The sequence below is a fragment of the Anomaloglossus baeobatrachus genome, chromosome 4 (genome assembly GCF_048569485.1).
Source record: "Anomaloglossus baeobatrachus isolate aAnoBae1 chromosome 4, aAnoBae1.hap1, whole genome shotgun sequence".
NCBI lineage: Eukaryota > Metazoa > Chordata > Amphibia > Anura > Aromobatidae > Anomaloglossus > Anomaloglossus baeobatrachus.
In genome coordinates, this window is record NC_134356.1 from 114,275,158 (window position 1) to 114,299,881 (window position 24,724).

Genomic DNA, 24,724 nt, shown 5'->3' on the forward strand with positions numbered 1-24,724 from the left:
TAACAGCAGACAAGAGTAGCCGGATGAATTCTGAAGTGTACTGGGATATACTTTCAGCCCAGATTCAGCCATTTTTATTTTAGTAGTCTTAAGGCGGCGTCACACGGTATGATATATCGGATGATATGTCGTCGGGGTCACTGATTCCGTGACGCACATCCGGTATCGTTAGAGATATCGTACCGTGTGACCCCTCCAAACAACTGTGAACGAGCAAAAATACTTGCCTTATTGTCGCTCGTTAACACGCCGTTCATTCTCATAAAGTTGTTCCTCCTTCTGCCTGCCGGTTGTTCATCATTCCCGTGGCAGCACACATCGCTCCGTGTGACACCCCGGGAACAACTAACACAGCTTATCTGCGACGGCCATCAATGCGGAAGGAAGAAGGTGGGTGGGATGTTAAGTCCCGCTCATCTCCGCCCCTCCGCTTTTATTGGGCGGCCGCTGTGTGACGTCGCTGTGACGCCGAACGTCCCTCTGCCTTCAGGAAGAGGATGTTCGCCGCCCATAGCGAGGTCGTTGGGGAGGTAAGTACGTGTGACGGGGTTAAACGACTTTGTGCGCCACGGGCAACAAATTGCCCGTAATGCACAAACGACGGGGGCGGGTGCGATCGCTCATGCGATCGCACGATAAATTGGTGCGTGTGACCCCGGCCTTAGTTTCCAAAATGTTTAAAATTTTAAACTTCACAAGATAAAATAAAGTTAATGCAGAATGATTTCCCCACACAGGGGGTCACAAATATTAATATTCTGACCTTCAAATAAGAGCAAAGTAAAAATAGGAAGAGGAAAAAAATGGTGGAGGAAGGAGGAGGTGGATCCTTATCAAGGAAGAACATCCTGGCAACTGGTATATTTATACACTGTGTAACATCATAATCTGGGGCTAATTATACCTCTTATCAGTTGATAAGCAGCAGATACTCCGTGTATAACATTATGAAATGTCTTAATAGCCAGGTTTAAATAAGAGGAGCAATTTAGAGATAACTTATTATAACTTTCTATATGTATCTCTCAGGGGGATGCACTTAGAGCGGCTCTGGAGGGGGTTGGGATGGAAGTCTATCCAGTGGGTACAAACAGCATAAAATAACTCAAGTGTGTGTCCTAGTGGCTTCACTATGTACATAAATCATTATATGATCTAATTTTATTGTGACTAAAGATAAAGAATTGAGTTGATGTTTTCCATTGTGCAGCTAGGTGAGTTTGTAAAGCCATAATAATAAAATTGAGAAAATTAAAGTCCTAGTAGTCAGACTCCAAACAGTAGTACTCTTGGATCCAGCCAGGTTAGACTCCCCTAAAACATCCATAAGGCATTTAACCTCTTGCCAAAAATGTTTTTACCAAAGGACAAGTCCACCAAATATGCTTCAGGTCTCCTGGGTTGTTGCACCCCCTGAAACCATACAGTACATCCGTGACATCAGGATATATTTTATGTAACTTTACCGGGACATTAGCTTTATAGGACTTTAATGATGTCTCAGTAAGTGAGGTCTGATTACTACCTTTAGATAAAACCTCATCGCATCTATTCCATTTGTCAATGGACATAGTGAATCTGAGAACACTTTCCCATTGTTCCATGTACTGTAATTTCTCCCCAGCCAGGGGAATATTCAGTATGAAATATAGTAGTGAGTACCCCTTGTCCAAAAGGGGTCAGGCACATTTATTCAAATGCAGTGGGTGCTGAGGCAGACCGGTTTATGGAGTGTCTTGGCAATATGTAAAACCTGATTTATATGCATGACTTCTCTCATTGGGGATTATGGTTCTGTATAAAATCTTGCCTAGTGATGATTGATCTTGTAATGTCCAAAGGTGTTTCATGGTAATTATCCCTTTAAGCTTCCATTTTTACAGGAATTTGGATGTAACCTGGGGTAAACATCGGGTTATTAAATCACGTCAATAGAGAAGGATTGTACTGTAATTTTTAAATTGAAATCTGAGTTTTTGCTACAATGAAAGCGAATGAAACGTATATGGAGAGAGCACAGCTAAATTAGAAGGTAGCTGACCTGTCGACCTGTGGTACTGTGTAACCGAGATGGAGTATGGTGAAATGAGGGAATTTTCAATCTGTATCCATCTGGGCTTACAAGATGAAGACGAGACTGTAGATAATTGTACTATTTGCACGGCTTACAATAGAGAGAAATTAGGAAGAGATAGTGCTCCTTTTTGCCTATGATAAAACCTAGTTTCTTGCAATATCCTAGGCCGTATACTGTTCCATGCAAACTTAGAAATTACTGAATGAATATCTTAGAAGGTCTTACTAGGTATTTCTATAGGCAGGAATCGAAATGGCTCCAGAAAGCATGTTAGTGTTACCATTTTGATAGAATTGACACATCCCAGCCAGGACACATAGGAGGCCGCCCATTTGCTGAGAGAAATCCGGAGATTCTGCATTAGAAGGGCATAGTTCCATTTAAATAGTGATTTACTTGTGGTTAAATTTATACCCAAATAAGTGAGATAATGTTCCCTTTTGATTAACCCGAATTGAGATATTAAATGGTCTTGCATGGAGACGGGGGTATTAATAATCTTGATAAATCTGAAGCAATGTTTATTTCAAATCTACATAGAAGGGAGGAGAGGTCCAGGAGAGTTTCTGACTGTTGTGTAAGGGTTAGAAGGTCGTCTACAAACAAGATTACTTTGTAGTCACTCTGTGATCCCGGTCCTTGACATCCTCTAATATCAGGGTGTTCCAGTATGGTTTCTGCTAAAGGTTCCATACCCAATGCAAATAATGCCGGTGATGGTGGGCCCCTTGCCATGTGCCTTTCTGTATCTAAATAGCTGTGGGACAGGTGTAAGCAAGCTTTAGGTAAGCGCTGGGTGTACCAAAAAGCAATTTTAACAAAGCAATGGGGCCAGGTGGAAATCTGAATAAGGCTAGGGTAGTTTTTTAATTGTTTTTAAACAATCTCAATTATATAGTATACATATCTTTGTAATATTTCTTTCTTGTGCAACATGGTTTAATATGAAACTGTATTTTCAGGTGACTTTTCTGAATCCCTTTTAGACTGCTTTTATGTTTTGTTTTCCGGTCTACAAGCAATAGTCATTAGCAGTTAGTGGCTTTTGTCGGTTTCTGCCTTTAGCTTTTTGCCTTACCTCTGTTGTAGACAGCAGCTCTTGAGCCGTCACAGAAGACCGTGAATGATTAGTGCAGAAGACAAAAGTTGGACTAGGAAAGATCTTTTTTAAATATGTGCTGTAGACAAATAACAAAAATGCAGCACTAAAATGCAGTAAAACCTGCAGATTTTTTTTACTACCAGAAGAGCAGGTTTTGGCTGCATAAAAAATGCAGCAAAAATGTGAATATAGCTTAAAGCTGCCTGCTCACCTTCCTGACCAAGCCATTGTTTTCAGTTCTGACCATTGTCACTTTATGGTAATTGTGGAGATGCTTCAATATATTCCAAAGATTCAGACTTTTTTTTTTTTTTTTTTTTTTTTTTTTTTTAATTTAGGGGTTTGTTTTTGTTTTTTTTGACAATTTGTATTTAACGTTCAACTTGGTGCTTTGATTTGCGAGATGTATGAGAATATCAAAAGTGATAAAAAATGTTGGTTTCCAAACTTAATTTTTATGCCCTTAACCCCTTAAGAGCCAGGCAAGCTTTTCGTTTTAAACATTTTTTTTTTTTTTTTTTTAAATTCGCTATAGCCATATGAGGTCTTTTTTGTGGGATAATTTGTACTTTAAAATTACACCATCCATTTTCGTATAATGTAATGGTAAGCAGGAAAAGTATAGCGAAATGGCAAAAAAGTGGAATTCTGCAATTTGGGTTTTTAATTTGGTATTTTACCATAACTTGGCAGTACGACTGTAAATACCAAACATGTATAGTTTTTGTTTTATTTCAGTGGTGAAAAAAAATGCAGACATTTTTAAAGTCTTCCTTGTATTTTATCCCGACTTTCCAGGAGCTGATGTTTATCAATGTTATTTTGGGGTATATACAATGTTTTTGTGTGTGCACGTGCATATCTTTTTGTTTATTCTGTTGCGGCTGAAAAGATTCATTTTAGATTTTATAGATCGGACTTCTATTAACGCAGCGATACCAGGTGTATTTTTGTATTGACTTTTAATGTGGTAAAAGAGAGAGGGATGATTTTCCTTTTTATTTCATTTTCCTTGCATATCAAACCCAAGCGCATGGTGGGGAAAGCAGCACCAAGTAACAGAATCAGCACTTCCAGCTGTCCTCTGATGCTTCTTTCCACATGTCAGTATCGCATTAGTCTCCCCGTTGCCATCCTAACTTCATCCTCCCTTATGCTTTTGCAAACAAACAGGAGTAGAGGTGACATAACATGTGAGCAGATCCCGCCCACATTTACTGCAGTTTTAATGTGAACTAGCAGTACACTAGATTTTCATGGCAAATTTCAGCAGCTGCTTCCCCTAGTGTTAAAAAGTGGAAATATCTAAACTTTTTAATTATATTCAACATTTCATACCACTATTAAAAAAACAAACAAAAAAAAAAACTTATAAGGGTGCACAGTGTGTGTCCAGTTGGTTTAAATAGTCATTCTGTGTGAAGAGTCCTTTCTTTTCTTCTTTTTTTTTTTTTTTTTTTTTTTTTTTTTTTTTTTGCAATATGGAATGGTAATGGCAGGATTGGAATGAGTTTTGTCAGGTTTACAGGTTTCAATTGTAACAGATCATTTTTCATATACCCATGACAGCACCACTGAGAGAGGGATCCATCCTTCAAGAACCGGAAACCTACAGGAATAAAAGGGCGGGACCTCTCCCTGCATCACCTAGTTTCCGGTCCTTGAATTGGGAACTTCTGGCAGAAACGGCAGCCCGGGTTGGTCTGCCAATTCAGGCAGAGGTTCCATCCCTGCTGTGGCCAATCTATCAGTCTTGTAAGCACCACAATAAGTCCAGGGGGCTTCAGTGTGTGTATGGTGTGTGTATGGTGTGTGTATGGTGTGTGTATGGTGTGTGTATGGTGTGTGTATGGTGTGTGTATGGTGTGTGTATGGTGTGTGTGGTGTGTGTGTGTCAGCCATCTGCTGCACCTTCCGGGTTGTGCAGGGACTTGGCACGCCAGTGGTATAGAAACCTAGAAGCCCTGTGAATAACCAGCAGAGGCGTGCTGAAGGGGACTGTCGAGTGCAACAGTGTTTTAAATTGCAGTGAGATCACTGGAAGAGTGCCAATGCTCCAGTCTGATTCCTTGAGCAGGATAGATGAGCCGTAGTAGCCTATGCCTATTCCACAGGCTATACCTAATCAGCAAAAATGGCAGCAGAAATAGAAGATTCAGCAGCCTCTCCAGTGTCATCAGGAGAGCAGTGGCACTGGTTCCGGTGTGAGGCATAAGGAGTGACACCAGAACCAACCAGCTAAGGCTGCTTTCACACTTGTGTCGTTTTGCATCAGTTGCAATCCGTTGTGTGACTGATGCAACAGATGCGTTGCGGATAGTGGCACTACTGATGTGACTGATGCTGCAAAAAACGATCCAATGTTTTGGTTTTTTTTAACGTGTTTTACCGGCGGCTGGCTATTGTGAATGATCAGCTGATCACCTGGTGGCTGGGCGACCAGCTGATCGTTCACAAAGGCCGCCTCCGGCCGATCAGCTGATCCTTCGGCCGCCGAGAGAGAGACATTCATTTCAATGATTAAACACAAGAGCTGAGCATGCGCACTGAAAAGAAAAGGATTCCGCCGCTCAAAAAAAGTTACATGCTGCGTTCCTGCCGCCTGACGGTCAGTCATTTCACGACTGATCTGACACGTGGCGGATGCAATGCAAGGCCATCAGTCGCAATCCGTCGTCCATACAAGTCTATGGGGAAAAAACTGAATCATGCAAAATATTTTGCAGGATACAGTATTTTCTCAAGGCGACGGATTGCAACTGATGCAAAACAACGCCAGTGTGGAAGCGGCCTAAGTCGCAGTCAGGTTTTAGAGGCAGTAAATACATTTGTTATGCTCTTCAGGGGAGCCATGCCACTACTTGGCTCCTTAACATCACGTATTCCAGCAGTACTATGGGCTCAGGTGCATGCCAAAGTGCTTAAGTGGGACATTTAAAGAAGCCATCTTAGAAGACACTTTTGGACGGAAGGATAATGTTGCAAACTGGTACAGTCAAATCCCTTCTGTGGTGGTAAGACTAGGAGAAACGTATCCAGTGGAGTCCCCTGGAAGAATCTGATATCAGCAATAGTCATCAACGGTGAAAGTCCTAGAATTTGGGGTGCATATCTACAGGACTACCTAATCCTTGGTGTATGGTCAAGGGAAGAGAATTTGGTTTCCTCAATCACAACAGTTGCTTGCAGGGGAATATGCCGTGAAAAAGGGCATCACACTCAATCAAGTAACAGTGGCCTATTTAAACCTCCAAGGGGGGGGGACTGTATCCAAGGCCCTGATGGAATTGATGAGCAGAATATTTGATAGCTGAGAATCCTCTAAAATTGACATATATTCAAACAAAAGGGAAGAAGTGCACAGTGGATTTTCTAAGTCGCAAGCAGCTAAGAAAGGGAGAGTGGATCTTAACTCAGTCTGTTTACAGTCAGATTGTGGGGGGGGGTTACCAGTGATGTATCTCTTTGCAAACAAACAGAACAGAAAGGTCAAATGTCTCCGCTACCTCGATCCCAGATAATGACCTCATGTGGTAGACTTTCTCTAATAAAGTGGGCTTTGTCTCCCTCTAATAATTCTGATCCTGGCAGTCCTAAGGAAAATCTGGGAAGACAGTGCAAGTGTAATATTTACAGCACCATTCTGGCCAAAAAGACAATGTTTCTTTATGGTTGAGGAGGATATCCGTCACCAATTGATTGTTGCGGAAAGTTCCAGACCTTCTCTCCCAAGGGGCGAGTCCCCATCCTCAGATAGGTAGGTTACATTTAACTGGAATTTAAGGGCACTACTGAAGGACACAGGTTTTTTCTATCAATTTAATCGTCACCCTCCAGAGTAGAAAGCCGGTCATCACAAAAATCTATGGTAGCACTTGGAAAAAGTTTCATCTACTAGGGCGAATCTAGAAGGGTCAGTACAGATTTAGCTCTATTTTGGAATTCCTTCAGAAGGGATTAGAACAGGGTCTGTCACTTAGTACTCAAAGTCCAGGTGTCAGCTCTTGCGGTCCTTTTTATAATTTTGATCTGGCAGTAGACCGTTGGGCTTCCCCATTTCATCAAGGCCTGTTCTAGATCAAAAACTATGCATAACATAGCTTTGCCCTATGCATAACATAGCTTTGCCTCTGTGGGTCCTCAGTCTTGTTCTGACTGCCCTGACAAATCCTCTTTGAATCTATAGGTTCAAGATCAATAAAATATTTGCTGCTTAACAGCTCTGACTTCAGCCAATAAAGGGTGAATGATTTATCAAAAAGATCCCCCTTTTACACAATTTTTGGAAGACAGAATAATTTTGAGACCAGATCCAGTGCATCTCCATAATGTGGTTTCAAAGTTCCAGAGATCCCAAAAGCTTGTCCTTCCGTATTTCTGTGATTAATCCTAAAAATCATAAAGAGAAACTTAGGAGATGCTCAAAAGTATATATATTTTTTTTTTTGGTCACTAATTTTTGGAGGAAAGATAAAGCATTTGTGTCCATTCAAGGTCATAAAGGGTTTAGGACGTCAAAATCCACTTTAGCCAGATGATTAGGGAGGCTATCTGCTTAGGCTGCTTTCACACTACGTTTTTTTAACATGCGTTAGCATAGACCTGGGGCTGTGTGGAGCTGGAGGATGCGGGCTCTATGGCCTCAGCCCTGGATGCATCGACGGGGGTTTCCCCTGGGAGTGACTATACGAGGGGAGGCTTACCTTCAGCGGTCCTGATGTGGCACCCAGCGGCAGTCCCTTCCAGGTAACCGAGGCCTTGTCCCGTGTTCCTGCTCAGCGGCTGGCTCAGCAGGTGGGATGCACGGCAGCTCCTTCCCCCGCTTCAGGAAGTGAACCGGAAGTGACACTGGGAGACCAGATGTCACTTCTGCGCATGCGCGGTGAGTGGCAAGATAAAGCTGCCCCACCGCTAGTGGCTGCCTGTATATTTAGATGTTGCGATCATATTTTTTTTGCGGCCGAAACCTCCAGCTTTTCCCAGGGGGCCTTGTTCTAGTGTCACTGCGTTGAAACACGTGATGGTGTCTCCGGTGTTGGATGTTTATCTCCCCAAGGTCAACTATCCTTACCTATGTAGTCTTCTACTAGGCATTGCTCCCACTAGCCAGTTTCCTACTCCACACTGATGAGGGGCAAATACCCCGAAACAGCTGTCTGTTGTAGATGGATACCATGTTTGGCATAGGTGGTCTCCTTGACTGGAGACTGCCCTTCCCGTGGTTGTTCCTTCCCGGTGAAAGACCTGGCTAGTTTCCTGCCAGCGTTGAGAAACATCTGATGGTGTCTCCGCGGCATTCTTGTTTTGCATATTTGCCCAGGGCGCCTTGTTCTAGTGTCACTGCGTTGAGAAACACGTGATTGTGTCTCCGCGGTGTTGGCTGTTTGATCTCCCCGAGGTCAACCATCCTTACCTATGGAAACCTCCAGCTTCAGCATGGAGGATTCACCGGAAGCTTCCTGTGCTAGTGAAAAAATCAAACTGCAGTTACCGAAGAGGTCTCTGCACCATGGGAGCGGCGGCAGTCGTTCTAGTGAGGGTCATCTGCCTCAGCATTCAGCAGATTCCCACAGGACCCGTTCGCCTGAACCGGTACAGTCTGCACAGGATTGGGGTAAGCGGCCTGTGGTCAGTAATTTCCATTTAATAGGGCATTCCTTGTTCCCTTTTTCCTGATTCTTAGGATCAGCCATGTAAAAGATCTGCTAAGACCAAACATGGGGAATGTCCATTATGCAAGGCCCCATAGCCAGAAGAAATTATATCCGGCTTGTATTCAGCGCATGTTAGCAGAGGAAGCACCAGCTCTCACCAATAGCCTCAGGGATGTCATTTGGGAGGAGGTTCGGGAATCCCTTAAGGGCTTCCCCTTGCTTACCGGAGCTACATCCTCAAATGTTTCTGCCCCTCGGGAACAGTAGTTAGGAGAGGCGTTGGATTCTGCATTAGGGGCCTCCTTATCTTCCTCGGGATCATCCTCGGAAAAGGACGTCAGGGGTAAACAGTGTTTCCCCATTGCAGAAGTCAGTCATCTCCTGAAGGCAGTCAGGGCAACAATGGGCCTTGAAGACACAAAGGACCCGGAATCCATTGAGGACATTATGTTCAGTGGCATGGAGCACAAGAAACGTCGCACCTTTCCAGTCCATGAAAAAGTTAAGAGGTTGATTAAGGACCAATGGGACAACCCAGAGAAACGAGCATACCCTCCTTCCTTGTTCAAGAGAAAGTATCCCTTCCAGGATACTCTGAGATCAGTGTCCAAAAACTGATGTTGCCGTTGCGCTCCGGCCAGTGGTCGCAGGTACTTGTGTGGCTAGATCCCTAATGGTCTGGCTCCAGCACCTGCAGGATCAGTTTACCCAAGACATCCCTCGTGAGAAACTGGCTGATATCTCTAAGGCTAATGGGGCAGCTGCCTTCCTAGCAGACTCTTCAGCGGATACTCTGCGGTTCTCAGCAAAATCGGCAGCACTCACTAACTCGGCGAGGCGCTCTCTTTGGCTGAAAGGATGGCCCAGAGACTCACGATCCAAATCTAAGCTGTGTGCTATGCTGTGTGAGGGACAGTACCTGTTTGGTAAGACCCTTGATGACCTTCTTGAGAAGGCAGGGGACAAGAAGGGGTCTCCTACGTTTCCTTTGTTCCCTTTAGGCAACGCAGCTTCAGGAGGAAGCGGGTCCCCAGGAGGAGGAGGCAGTCCTCATCCCAAGAAGGGTGGAAGGACCCCAAGATGAAGCAGTTTGGCTTCTCTTTCGGCACCTCTACCACCTGTAAGAAGCCGGCCAGATGATGACCTCCGACTTGGCTAGAGGTATCCCTCCTCCTTTTTTCCTGCCTGGCATAATATCTCGTCCAGTGTGTGGATTCATGGCATCATTAGAGACTGATTTGAAATTACAGTTTAGTTCGACCCCTGTGGGGTCATTAATGATTAAATCGCTTGGCAGGTCGAGGGAACGACAGCTCGCCTTACAGCAGGAAATCGAAGGTCTTCTCCAAAAGTTTGTCATCATGGAAGTACCCAAAGGAGAAGAATGTTGCGGTTTCTACTCCCCGCTGTTCCTGGTCCAGAAGCCGGACGGTTCTTTCAGGACTATTCTCAATCTCAAGGAACTCAACCGCCATCTTGTGTACCAACATTTCAAGATGGAGTCTGTTAAGTCAGCTATCAACATGTTGTTTCCTGGGTGTTTCATGACAGTATTAGATCCATCGCTTAGACTTGTCGGCCACGGTGGATATGACCTTTGGTAGAAGGGTACTAGAGGCTGTGGTCCCTTCCTAATATAGTTGTCTTCGGAATCTCTCTGGTGGTGATGTTGTGGTGAAGGGAAAAATCATAAATTACTTACCTGTAATTTTTTCCAGAAGCTACGACAGCGCCACTGCTTCCCACCCTTTTTTCTATCTCTCTTCTATTTCACCTTTTGGTTCTTGGGATCCACGTTCTGACGATTGGTTGCAGTGGTGATTGTGATGGTTTCGAATTTATTCCATTTATTTATTGTTGATAATCCTGTGTGCTTTGTAACCTAACTGAGGCAGGGGAGAGATGCCTCCCCTTTTATTTGTGTAGGGTTTCCTGTCCTAAGGTGGGCGGACCTATCTCTCAGGTGGCGCTGACGTGGCTTCTGGAAAAAATCATTACCGTAAGTAATTTACGTTTAGTTTTTTTTTTTTTTTTTTAATCGCTTCCCCTTGAGAAAGCAATTAAGGAGATATGCATGTCAGGGATGTGTAGAGAATACCCTTTAGGCTGGAGTCACACTTGCAAGTGACTCACGTGTAATACGCGCGAGTCTCTCATATCTTTACCTGGCATGGCCGCTCACTCTCCAGACAGAAGAGTCTCTGCTGCATAGAAATGCAGCTGACCCACTCCGTTCAGGAGAGTGCGCAGCCATGCCAGGTGATGCGAAACTCGCGCGTATTACACGTGAGTTTTTCTAGTTGCTAATTTCTAGTAACGAGTAACCCGAAAGCCGTACTATGTGTGCAAGTAGCGATTAGTGGGTTAATCGTTTCATTGCATGTATTCCCCATTGATTTGCATTGCAGATGCTATTCGAAGCAAATACGCGAGTAGTAGACAGTACTCGTTATAACGAGTACAAATAGGTACTCTCTCAACTCTACTTTTGGTGCCTGCTGCATCCGTAACTTACACACTTTCAATAGCAGTTGTGACTATTTTCACAACTGCATTAGGTGAGCACATCTGATTTTTTTTTTTTTTTTTTTTTCCTACAAACGTTTTTTTTAACATTCGTACCCTATTAGTGCTTTTTGTCTTTTTCACATCGATATATTCATCAACATTAACAGGAATAAACACTTGGAATGGATCACTCTGTAATGACTATATAATGAGTTTCCCTTTTTTGTATTGAATTACTGAAATTAACTTTTTGATCTTTTAATTTGAGATGCACCTGTACATGTCGGGCAGGTGTTACAGATTTGTTATATGATGGTAAACTGTATGACAACCTGGAAAAATGTTTATTCCCCATGCAAGAGCTGCATTTTTTGCGCTTCCTGATGTCAGCGGCTCATTTCTGGATTAGGCTGCTTTCACACTGTTTTTTTTTTAGCATGCGTCATGAACGTTTTTTTGCTGCAAAAGCGGATCCTGTTTTTGCATAGAAAAACGCATGCAAACGCATGTGTTATTTTGTAGGATCCTGTCACTTTAAGTTTATGGGCGGGCATTGGAGTCATGTGATCGGGAATGAGGGGAACTGAACGTGAGACTGGGAGCTGGCATCTGACAGCTGCGGAGGCTCATAACCAAGGTAAACAGCTGGTAACTTGCTTTGATACCCGATATTTACCTTGGTTACGAGCGTCTTCAGCTGCTAGGAGCGGGCTGCCTGCTCCCTGCACACGTAATCAAGGTAAATATCGGGTAACTAAGCCCGCGGTTACCCGATATTTACCTTGGTTACGAGCATCCTCCGCTCTCAGGCGAGAGAGGGAGGGGGAAAGAGACTGATCACGCGAGGCTGGTTTCTGGGCATGCTCAGTAGAGCAAGCAGGATCCTGTCTATCAGCATGCCAGTGTTCACATATATTTGCATGCAGTATAGTCAGGATCCAGCAATTTGCAGTATTTGGACGCAGCTCAAAAACGCTACAAGTAGCGTTTTTGAAAAAAGTTAAAAAACTGCAAGTCGCTGGATCCTTACTATAACGCACGCAAACGCAGGTGAACGCATGTGAACGCATGTTGACGCGAGTCCACTGCAAATGCATTGAAATAAACGCATTTGCACTGGATCCGTTTTTGCGTTAAAAAAACGTTCATGACTCATGTTAAAAAAAAAAAAAAACAAAAAAAAAAAACGTAGTGTGAAAGGTCCATGCTGTCCTGGAGTGGGATCCTCCTGAAAATCTGAAATCACTGCAATGCTTTCCGGGGGTTGCTAATTATTATAGGAAGTTCATCTGAAACTTCTTGTCTATCGTCAAACAAACCCCTCACGGATATGACCAAGAAAGGTACAGACTTTTCGAGATGGTCTGACCTTGCCACCTTCTTTGAAGAGATGCGATAGTACTGTACCTGTGCTCATCCAACGTAATGTCTCATCCAACCATTTATTGTAGAGGTTGATTCACCTGGAGTGGGTAGTGCGCCGTTTCCTAGTAAATGACATCCATGTGCCTTTTTCTCAAAGCTGTTATCGCAGGCCAAAAGAAACTATGATATTGGCAATAGGGAACTGTTGGCCATTAAAAAAATGCCATTCCTCCAATGCCAGTTTAGAGGGGTAGTGAATCCTGTCACTGTGATTACTAATCATAAATTGTTTTTTTTTTATGTACCTAGAGTCTAAATGCATTAATCCTAGACAAGCTAGGTGGTCACTATTTTTTACAAGGTTTAATGTTTGTGGTTACCTATCGTCCCAATATTAAATATGTCAAAGCTGATGCTTTGTCCAGGAGTTTTCCTGGGGGATGTAGTTCAGAAGACTGACTCTACAGGAGGAGGTGGTTGTCTCTACTGTATGTTCTATGCTTGAGGCTCAGGGGGATGCTCCAGCATCTTGCCCCCTCGGGGAAATTATTTGTTCATTTGCAGTTTCTCCTCAGAATTTTAAAGAGGCATCATAACTCTGTACTAGAGGGACACCCAGGTAGTGAAGTGACCTTTTATGCAACCTTGGCCACAAAAACAAAGAATGTCAAAGACCGTGGATTTTGTCTACCTGTAAAGTCTGCGCACATTCTAAAATCCCACATATTTGTCCATCCGGATCTTTCCTACCTCTGACTATACCGAACAGACCATGCATTAATTTATCTATGGACTTTATTAGTGGCCTTCCTTCATCTGCTGGAAAAAAAACCTGATCTTGGTGTTGGTTGATATGTTCATTAAAATGGCACACTTCATTGCTTTACCTGCTCTTCCTAATGCGAAAACATTAGCTCACGTGTTTTGTTTCTGAAGTTAAGCTTCACCGGGTTCCCTCCGATGTGGTGCCAGATCGGGGGACCCTGTTTTTCTCAATTTTGGAGGGTGTTTTGTTCTTGTCCTGGGATATGTGTCCTTCTCCTCAGTGGTTGTCCCCAATCCAACGGACAGACTGAACGCTTAAAGCGTAACCGTTGTTTAAAATTGTATTTCCTAAATCAATAGTACACCTGAAAATAAGCAACTCTGTAATATATTATATAATATATATTATATGTATATATTCAGGCAAAGTTGCGTCTCTCTGCCATAATTGATCAGTTACTATCAAAATTCTCTATTCTGAGGTAAAATCTGTATTCAGTGAAGACTTTCCCATTAGCAACATAGGAGATTGCAATTGCTATGACTATTCCTCATTGCTGTAATCGTACTGACCTGAGAATAAAGCAGTCTTATCACTTCTTCATATGATAACTGTGTTTAAAAAAAAAAAAAAAAAGAGCGATTCTCGAACTGCTGTTCATTTGTTCATTCTTCCTCTTAAATATCACAGGAAGGCTCTGCTCAAACTTATCCAGTGCTTTACACTGAACGATTACCTCTGGGTTTCCATATGTAAAGTTAATTCAGGAAAAACTGCTGACCTAACGCCATAATGTTCAAAACCCAAGAGGACCGCAGTTGTACACCTCTGAAAATATGGACACTGGACTAAGTCAGGCCTCTGTTCAATAGAGTAACTCTTCAAAGTGTATGAATCCACTTTTTGTGTTTGAATTGTATTTAACTGAACTTTTAACAAAAGTCTGGCTGAACCCAGTGAACCCGAACTTCCACAGTAATGTCGTGTCCTTGGCTTCTGATAAATATATTGGCAACATCTGAGTTAGAGACACACCTGTGGATGTATTTAATGCACACCTGAAACAAACTGCTTCTTTGTGTAGCATCATGGGAAAGCCAAAATAAATCAGCCAACATCTCAGGAAGAGAATTGTGGACTTGCACAAATCTGGTTCATCCTTGGGTGCTATTTCCAAATACCTGAAAGTGCCTTTTTCGTCTGTACAAACATTTATACGCAAGTAAATTGAATTTTCCAGCCATCATACCACTCAAGAAGGAAACAGGTTCTGTGTACCAGAGATGAATGTGCTTTGTTCAGACATGTGCATTTCAGCCCAAGACCAAAAGCAAAAGACCTTGTGAAGATGCTGGCGGAAGCTGGTAAGATTGTGTCATTATCAACCGTGAAGCGAGTACTGTATCAACATGAGCAAAAAGGCCACTCTGCCAGGAAGAAGTCAGTACTCCAAAAGAAACATAAAAAAGCCATATTAATGTTTGAAAATGCACAGAGATAAAAAGACCTTAATGGAGACATGTCCTGTGGTCTGACAAAACTAAAATTGAACTGTTTGGCCATAATGACAATCGTTACGTTGGGAGGAAAAAGGCAGAACCTTTGAAGCCTAAGAACACCGCCCCAACTGTGAAAAATGGGGGTGGTAGCATCATGCTGTGGGGTTGTTTTTGCTGCACTGGGACTGGTACACTTCACAAAATAGATGGCATCATGAGGAAAGATTGTGGCAATAATGAAGCAAATCTCAAGACATCAGCCAGGAACTTACAGCTTTTGAAGAAATGGGTATTCCAAATGGACAATGACCTGAGGCATACTGCCAAACTGGTTACAAAGTGGCTTAAGCATTACAAACTTAATGTTTTGGAATGGGCATCACAAAGCCCTGATCTCAATCCTATTGAAAATTTATGGGGAAAGCTGAAAAGACAGGAGCGAGCAAGGTGACCTACAAACATGGCTCAGTTACACCAGTTCTGTCAGGAGGAATTGGCCCAAATTCCTACCAACTATTGTGAGAAGCTTGTTGAAAGGATGTCCAAAATGTTTGACCCAAGTCATATAGTTTTAAGGGCAATGGTAACAAATACTAATGAAATGTATGTAAACTTTTGACTTTGCAGAAAGTAATAAAATTGCCTTAAAACCGTCTCTCTCATTATTCTGGCATTTGAAAAATATAAAGTTTGGTTCCTAATTAACCTAAAACGGGAAAAGTTTAGTCTGATTTCATGTCAGATAGTGACAAAAACATGCAGATGTGTCGTTATAGATACTGTATGTAAACTTCTGCTTTTAACTGTATATATGTATATATAAAGATTAAGGGTTGTGCAGCTGCAGTTTGTGTTGTTTAGAAGAATCTTGAACACAACAAAGTGCTATTTTTCCTATTACGGTAATTGGATAAGTGTTATTTTTTTGTTTTTTTTTTCTTCTCCACAGGGAGCTGTTCATTAATAGTACAGGAAATGTTTTACTTCGCGCAAAGATCCTGGAGCTAATATTCCACCATAGCTGTAAAAGTCCTCCACCACCGGAACTTTCACTTTGTTTTCGCAAAATACTCTACTTCATTAGCAATACTACAATGCAACTGGAGAATCAGGTGAGCACCAGTCTGTATCTCATGGCCTAATCTGGGAATTATTTGTATAACCTTATTTGTGAAAATTAACTGGTAAATCTGAAAACCTAAAATTTTAAACCTAGCTAAATCACATACCTGTGCACCGATCCCAGGCAGGGGGTTCTCAGGGAACTCCGGGTAACGATCTGGATCCAGCCACCCAGGTAATTAAAATAAACAAAGGAAATTGGAATTTAGCAGGAGCATTATACTTACCAGTCTATGCTACTATTTACGGGACAGCTCATTAACCTCATGCTTATGTACTGCTTCCCCCACCCACCAGCAGTCCTCGTGTCTGGTTGCAGTTAGACGTGCCTCCACCCTGTGTGACAGTATGTCTGACTACTTGCAATCAGTCGCTGTGTGTTTGGTCTATATTGGTGTGAAAATTGATAAATAAATTGGCATAGGGTCCTCTCATATGAAACACAGCACCGATAAAGCACATGGCTAAGGGCTGCATCTGCCACTAATCCCCGATTTAGTAATGGGAGGCGTCTGAGACCTCCCATTACTAATCGGTAAGTGAAAAATACCAAAAACAGCTTTTAATTGAAATAAAGTACAAACACCACTAAACTTTCACCTTTTTATTAACCCCAAAGACCCAGTTCTGACGTAATCCACACAAAGTCCCATGACAACCCCGACTCTGCTAGATACACACTGAAGTCACAGCATGTGGGCACAGAACACGTCCGCACTCTGTGGGTTTCAGACAGAGACTGACTTAGCCGCAGCGATGAGCGGTGATGTCAGTTTTTCTGCAGTTATAGCTGGAGGGCAATAACAGTGGGCCTCACCAGCCTGAGAAAACCAGCCCTCAGCTGTCCACTTTATCATCGCTGGGCATCAATATTGGGGCCTGCATGCAGTGTTTTTTTTTTGTTTGTTTTTTTTTATTTTATTTAACCTTAACGCAACATGGGATCCTTCTTATTTTAATACACAAGATCAGCGCACGGCTGGGGGCTACAGCCTGTGGCTGTATGCTTTATCTGTGCTCTGTATCCTAATATAGGGGAACGCTATTCCAATTTTTTTTTTTTTTTTTTTAAAAAAACTTATTTTTACACCACGATAGATATAAACATAGCCTGTGATTCCAAGCAGTCTGACATGCTACAGTGCTGGCCATAAGTATTGGCTCCCCTGCAATTCTGTCAGATAATGCTCAGTTTCTTCTTGAAAATGATTGCAATCACAAATTCTTTGGTATTATCATCTTCATTTATTTTGCTTGCAATGAAAAAACACAAGAGAATGGGAAAAAAAAATCAAATCATTGATCATTTTACACAAAATTCCAAAAATGGGCCAGACAAAAGTATTGGCACCCTTAGCCTAATACTTGGTTGCACAACCTTTAGCCAAAATAACTGTGAACAACCGCTTCCAGTAACCATGAATGAGTTTCTTACAATGCTCTGCTGGAATTTTAGACCATTCTTCTTGGGCAAACTGCTCCAGGTCCCTGAGATTTGAAGGGTGCCTTCTCCAAACTGCCATTTTAAGATCTCTCCACAGGTGTTCTATGGGATTCAGGTCTGGACTCATTGCTGGCCACTTTAGTAGTCTCCAGTGCTTTCTATCAAACCATTTTCTAGTGCTTTTTGAAGTGTGTTTTGGGTCATTGTCCTGCTGGAAGACCCATGACCTCTGAGGGAGACCCAGCTTTCTCACACTGGGCCCTACATTATGCTTCAAAATTTGTTGGTAGTCTTCAGACGTCATAATGCCATGCCCACAGTCAAGCAGTCCAGTGCCAGAGGCAGCAAAGCAACCCCAAAACATCAGGGAACCTCCACCATGTTCGACTGTAGGGACTGTGTTCTTTTCTTTGAATGCCTTTTTTTTTTCCTGTAAACTCTGTTGATGGCTTTTCCCAAAAAGCTCTACTTTTGTCTCATCTGACCAGAGAACATTCTTCCAAAACGTTTTAGACTTCCTCAGGTAAGTTTTGGCAAACTTCAGCCTGGCTTTATGTCTGGGGGTAAGAAGTGGGGTTTTCCTGGGTATCCTACCATACAGTCCCTTTTTCTCTTCAGACACCGACGGATAGTATGGGTTCACAATGTTGTACCCTTGCACTGCAGGGCAGCTTGAACTTGTTTGGATGTTAGTCGAGGTTCTTTATCCTCCATCCGCACAATCTTGCGTTGAAATCTCTCGTCAATTTTTCTTTTCCTTCCACATCTAGGGAGGTTAGCCACAGTGCCATGGGCTTTAAACTTCTTGATGACACTGTGCACCGTAGACACAGGAACGTTCAGGTCTTTGGAGATGGACTTGTAGCCTTGAGATTGCTCATGCTCCCTCACAATTTGGATTCTCAAGTCCTCACAGTTCTTTGGTCTTCTTTCTTTTTTTCCATGCTCAATATGGTACACACAAGGACACAGGACAGAGGTTGAGTCAACTTTAATCCATGTCAACTGGCTGCAAGTGTGATTTAGTTATTGCCAACACCTGCTAGGTGCCACAGGTAAGTTACAGGTGCTGTTAATTACACAAATTAAAGAAGCATCACATGATTTTTCAAACAGTGCCAATACTTTTGTCCACCCCCTTTGTTTGATGTGGAATTATATCCAATTTGGCTTTGACAATTTTTTTTTTTCCTTCATTGAAGACAAATTAAATGAAAATAATAATACCAAAGAATTTGTGATTGCAATCATTTTCAAGAAGAAACTGAGTATTATCTGACAGAATTGCAGGGGTGCCAATACTTTTGGCCAGCACTGTATCAGTGTGGAGGTGTGGTCTGACTACAATCAATCGTAGACGCTGGGACTGCCGGTGGGTGGGGGAAGCAGTGCATATGCATGAGGATAATGAGCGGCCCTGGAAGTAATGTCACAGCCGTGCGGCGACTGGTAAGCATAACGCACCTGCTCTAATCTCCCTAGCCCTTTCTACCACAATTTTAAAACACATGATCCAAGTCTGCATAGATTTTTATGGAGTTCGTCGTCTGGCCAGATATCTAGAATTCTGGGCCCGAACCGGGTTTTTTTTTTCTTTTTTCTTAAATCTGGCTGGTTGGACTTGACGATTTCAGATATCTGCGGGTTCGCCCATCACTACTCACAATATGAGATTGTCAAGGATAATGTAAAACAAACTGCTCACTGTCATTTCAACAAGAAAATATCATAAAGCTTTTGTTTCTATTTGCTTTTTTTTCTCTTACATCTTATTGAATTTTGTCAATAGTGAAACTTATCTTTTCTCTAAAATACATTCCTTTTCTTTTTCCCTCATTAATAGCTACACATTACTTTATTTTACAGGGTCCAGAGTGGCAAAAATGGGATGAAATACTGCACTATTTAACTGTGCTCTGCCTGAGTTTACAGACTATTATAACAGGTACATGGTTCCATTGTAACATTTTCCTTGTCCAACTTTCCTGTACTGGAAAATATTCTGAAAGTTAAAAACTTAAGGGAAGTGATCCTCAGAAAATGATCTATTGTATAATTCTGGTTTGTTTCCTGTATTTTACAAACTTTTGGCAATATTTAGAAAAAAAAGTGTTAGAAAAGTAAATTGGATTCAGTAAACAATTATAATCTGTCACTACAGCCATATTATATAGGTAAATGTTAAAAAAAAAAAATATTCAGTGGTATGCAAAAGTTTGGGCACCCCTGGTCAAAATTACTGTTCTTGTGAAAAGTTAAGCAAATTGAAGCTGAAATGATCTCTAAAAGGCATAAAGTTAAAGTAAAGATGACATATTTCCTTTTACCGTTATTTTTGCCTAAAATATATTTCCATCTTCTACATTTATAAAATTAACAAAGATATGGACCAATGCAAATGTTTAAGCACCCTGCATGGTTAAGGGTATGCGCGCACACTGTGTTCTGGCTTGACAACTTAACTGCACACGTTTAACAAATGTAAACACTGCGTTTGACCAAAAAAGGCGGTCAAAACGCATGCGTTTTGCTTGCGGTTTCACTACGTTTTGGCAGTGCTTTGGACACTGTTTTGAGATTGAGAAGTCAATGGGTGGAAAATGTTCACAATGCAATGAAGTGACATGCTGCTTGTTTAGGCAATGATTTTGACAAATATTTGTCAAACAAAACGCTGCCTAAAAAACAAAAGCAACGTGTGGATGGAATTCTGACTTCTCATAGACTTTGCTGGGGAAGCAAAACGCATGCATTTTGTCATTGACACAGTGCAGTTTTTAAAACCCAAGAAAAACGCAACGTGCGGACAGGGCCTAATTCCTAGTAGCTCCCTTTTGGCAAGTATCACAACTTGTAAATGCTTTTTGTAGCCATCCAAGAGTCTTTTAATTCTTGATTGAGGGATTTTCATCCATTCTTCCTTGGAAACGTTTTCCAGTTCTGTGAGATTTCTAGCTTGTCTTAAATTATCTGCTCTTTTGAGGTCTAGCCACAGATTTTCAATGATGTTCAGATCAGGGAACTGTAAGGGCCATTGTAAAAGCTTCAGCTTGCACCTTTTGGGTTAGTATTTTGTGGATTTTTGATGTCTGTTTAGGATCATTATCAATTTGTAGAAGCCATCCTCTTTTCAACGTCCGCTTTTTACACATGGTGTTATGATGGCATCAAGAATTTGTTGAAATGTAATTTAATCTATTCTTCCCTCTACCCGTGAAATGTTCCCCGTGTCATTGGCTGCAACACAACCCCCAAAGCATGTGTGATCCTCCTCCAGGCTTAATGGTTGGCGATATGTTCTTTTCCTGAAATACTGTGCCTTTTTTTTTCCCCTCCACACATACATTTTATCATTGTGGCCAATGCGTTCTATTTTAACCTCATCTGCCCATAGAACTTGTTTCCAAAATGCATTAGACTTATTTAGATGTTCTTTCCAGGTCGTCCCGCAGGACAGCACTACAGGAGGGTTGCCCTATCCTCTGTAGGGACAGGAAACACACAAGAGGTTAAAAGCCTTTCCCTTCCGTTCCTCCCCAGTGTTTTTTCCTGTCCCTACAGGACAGGGAGTATGCAAGAGAAAGAAGATTCCTGTTGACTCTGCATGTTGCGGAAGATTCAGCGGGACAGAGCTACGGTAATCACTGTCCTTCCCTATTGGCCAAAAACAAGCTGGTTTGCGCTTCTCAGAGTTCTGGCACTGGAACCACCGCTGATCGTACCACTTCAGGAAGACTTGCTGTCTCAGGGTCCCTTTTGGTACCACAACCTCCGCCAGCTTCATCTCTCAGCCTGGAACCTGAGCGGGATATGTTAAGGTCCAGAGGTCTTTCAGATCAGGTGGCTTCTACGATGATCTCCAGCAGGAAACCAGTCACAAAGTCAATCTATCAGAAAATATGGAAGACCTATTGTTCGTTTGTGGGAGATGTGGCCACGATCGCTGTTCTGGATATAGCAAAAATACTTTATTAAAACCCGACTGGAGAGATAAAGGCCTCAAGCCTAGTACTTTGAAAGTAGATAGATGCTGTGTGTGTTCCTGGATTACCAATTGGCACTTCATCTATGGATTGCACGATTCCTGAAAGGTGCCCAGTGATTACGGCCCACTTTAAGAGACTCTTTGCCTCCATGGGACCTTAATCTGGTCCTTTGATTTCTCTGCGGACCTCTTTATTCCATTGACAGTGGTCTTTCGCTTAAAGAACTTTCATTCAAGACATTATTCTTGGTGGTAATTACAACTGCAAAGAGTTGGAGAGTTACAGGCCTTGTCCATTCAGGAACCATATTTACGTATCAGGGATGATTGTGTCATTCTCAAGCTTGATCCGGCCTTCTCTCCGAAGGTGATATCTTTGGAAACTGTGAACCAAGAAGTTGTACTTCCTTCCTTTTGTGCCCAGCCAAAGAATGCAAAAGAACAGGAACTTCATTCGCTGGATGTCCGAAGAGCACTTTTGGCCTATATGGAGGCAGCATGGGACTGGAGAGTGGACTCCTCATTATTTATTCAGTTCTGGGGAAAAAATAAGGGCAAAAAGGCCTCAAAGTCCACCCTAGCTAGATGGCTTAAGTCTTTGATTGGGTTAGCCTATTCCTCAGGAGGGTTAGAAGTCTCGGGGGTTCTTCGGACCCACTCCACTAGAGCTCTTTCCACTTCATGGGCAGCTAGAGCAGGACCTTCCTTGGAACAAATTTGTGCAGCAGCTACATGGTCAGGGCCCAACACCTTCTGCAGGCATTATAAATTGGATGTCCTTTCGGCTCAGAAAATGTCTTTTGGAAGTAAAGTCCTACAGGAAGTGCTCCCTCCCTAAGGCATCTTATTTGGTGTTCTCTTGTGGTGCTGTCATGAGGGACAACCTGGAAAGTAGGAATTAGATGATCCCTCGGGCGGGATATGGATATGTGCATAAAGGCAGTAGAAGCGATCGAGTAGAGTGCTGGGGCAAGAAAAGAATTCTTGAATAGAGGATTAGAAAAAACAAACCTTTTATTATCCCTCTTGCTGGCCACAACCCGTTTCGATATTCAAAGCTATCTTCATAGCTTTGACTATCTAAACGCGTTGTGGGCAGCTAGAGGGATAATAAGAAGGTTTCTTTTTTCTAATCTTCTATTCAAGATTTTTTTTTTTTTTTTCTTGCCCTGCGCTCTACTTGATTGCTTCTACTACCTTTATCCACTGGTGTTTGTCCTATTGAGAAACCTTTTTAGGCTCCTTTTATCAAAAGTAATTCTTCAACCTGAAACTGATGACACAGGATCCAGCAATCACAATAAATGTATGTATGTATGTATGTATGTATGTATGTATGTATGTATGTATTTATATCATTTTTTTTTTTTGGCAGAACACTTACGAACCCCTGTTATAGACCGCCCTGATGAAATTCTGAAGAGACGACTGAGTCGATTATGTCTGACCGAGGGCATCAGTGAATCGGAGGTGGACCGTTCGCTCAGCTTCTTCAGACAACGGACTTCTCTAGAAGTCGAGCCTCCTGACGCTCTACTGAATAGACTATTTCTGTTACGATCTTTGCTATATTCAGCTGTTAAACGGTACAGCTAGAAACCTACATTAGCCATTAGTTTTTATTGGCGGATACCATAATGGAGGTAAATTTCCTCATTTTTTTTAAAATAAATTTTAAACAGTGGAACGTTTTTAACCTGAAGTGGCTGCAGGACTCGGCACTATAGTTTGGCACCTTCTTTATGTAAATAGGATTTGCTTTGTATATAAAGATTTTTTACATGTCTTTGTAAGAATCATGTGTTAAGAGGATGCCTTTTGTGATAAGATAATCAGATTGTGTACCAATGTGCCTTCATATTCTTTTTACTAAAACAATATAATAGTGTTTAGTGTTTTATTGCTATTGGACCTGCAGTTGTGGCAGAGGCATGATGTGATGCAATCCTTTGAATCCATGTAAAAATGTATTTTTTTTTTGTTGAAAAATTGGTGATGGGGTGGATTATTTCCAGTCCGCCCATCCTTATTGAGTACGCTCAAGCAATATTGCAGTATAAAAAAACGCAGTTATGGAACAAAGAATTGAGGAAGAAGGGCAAAATCAAGTTGGGCTTGTAGGTCTCCCCTAACAAAGCATGAATGGTCTACAAGATCTGCACTCCTGCACCTGGTGTACACATCAATTAGTCTCATATTATGTTCCAAAATGCAATAATCAGTTGTAGTTTGATAATGGCTATAAAAAAAAAATGTATGATGAGGTGGAATTTAGTAAATTCCCATAAAGCAGATTTGTTGCAAAACTTGCTGTGACTGACCCATTAATGTGAAGGAGAAACACAAGTGATTGCCATTTTGTGAATGGAATTGATTCATTCAGAAATGTATACAATTTTTAGGTTTTTCTTCATCGTTCCTATGGGAGACCCAGACCATGGGGTGTATAGCTTCTGCCTCCGGAGGACACACAAAGTACTACACTAAAAAGTGTAGCTCCTCCCTCCGAGCATATACACCCCCTGGATAACCAAATATAGCCAGTTCAATGCTTTGTGTTCAGGAAGCGTGGTTCTGATGACCGGTTTCCTTTTCCACCAGAGGTGGTCAAGGAGTGGGCTCACTCACCAAAGGTAGACCCTCCGGTGTCTAGACTCTCAGCCCGGACAGTTGTATCTGTGGCTGATGGCACCTCACTTAAGGATCCCACTGACCGCCAGGTTGACCTCCTGGCCAAGTCTGAGGCAGCAGGGGCCTCGTTCTCCCCATCCTTTGCAGCAGTGTGGGCTCTCAAAGCCATCTCTGCTTCCCTAGAGGATATGCATTCCCTCACTAGGGACTCTATGCCTGAATTGGTTGCCTTAACTTCCCAGGCTTCAGCCTTTTCAGCCTACGCCATGTCTGCCATGCTGGAGGCCTCTCACCGCACTGCGGTGGCTTCCGCTAATTCCCTCGCTATCTGCAGGATCTTGTGGCTTCGAGAGTGGAAGGCATATGCTTCCTCAAAGAAGTACCTTGCTGGGCTCCCATTGGCCGGGTCCAGGCTGTTCGGTGAACAACTGGATGAAATTATTAAGGAGGCTACTGGCGGGAAGAGTACTTCCTTGCCACAGACTAAATCCAGGAAACCTGTCCAGGGCAGGAACCAGTTGAGGTTTCGTTCCTTTCGTTCCTCTAACTGGTCGTCCTCTAAGCCCTCGGC

General features: G+C 42.4%; 1 protein-coding gene across 1 annotated transcript in view; it reads left to right on the forward strand.

Annotated features, from left to right (window-relative positions):
- The window catches only part of SIMC1 (SUMO interacting motifs containing 1), a 66,669-nt gene extending 42,726 nt beyond the window's left edge, over positions 1-23,943 (forward strand). The window contains exons 8-10 of the mRNA XM_075342306.1: positions 15,921-16,083; positions 19,404-19,482; positions 22,898-23,943. Coding sequence (XP_075198421.1) covers positions 15,921-16,083; positions 19,404-19,482; positions 22,898-23,118 — 463 coding nt within the window. The 3' untranslated portion in view covers positions 23,119-23,943. The remainder of the gene's footprint in view (positions 1-15,920; positions 16,084-19,403; positions 19,483-22,897) is intronic.
- Positions 23,944-24,724: the final 781 nt, after the last annotated feature.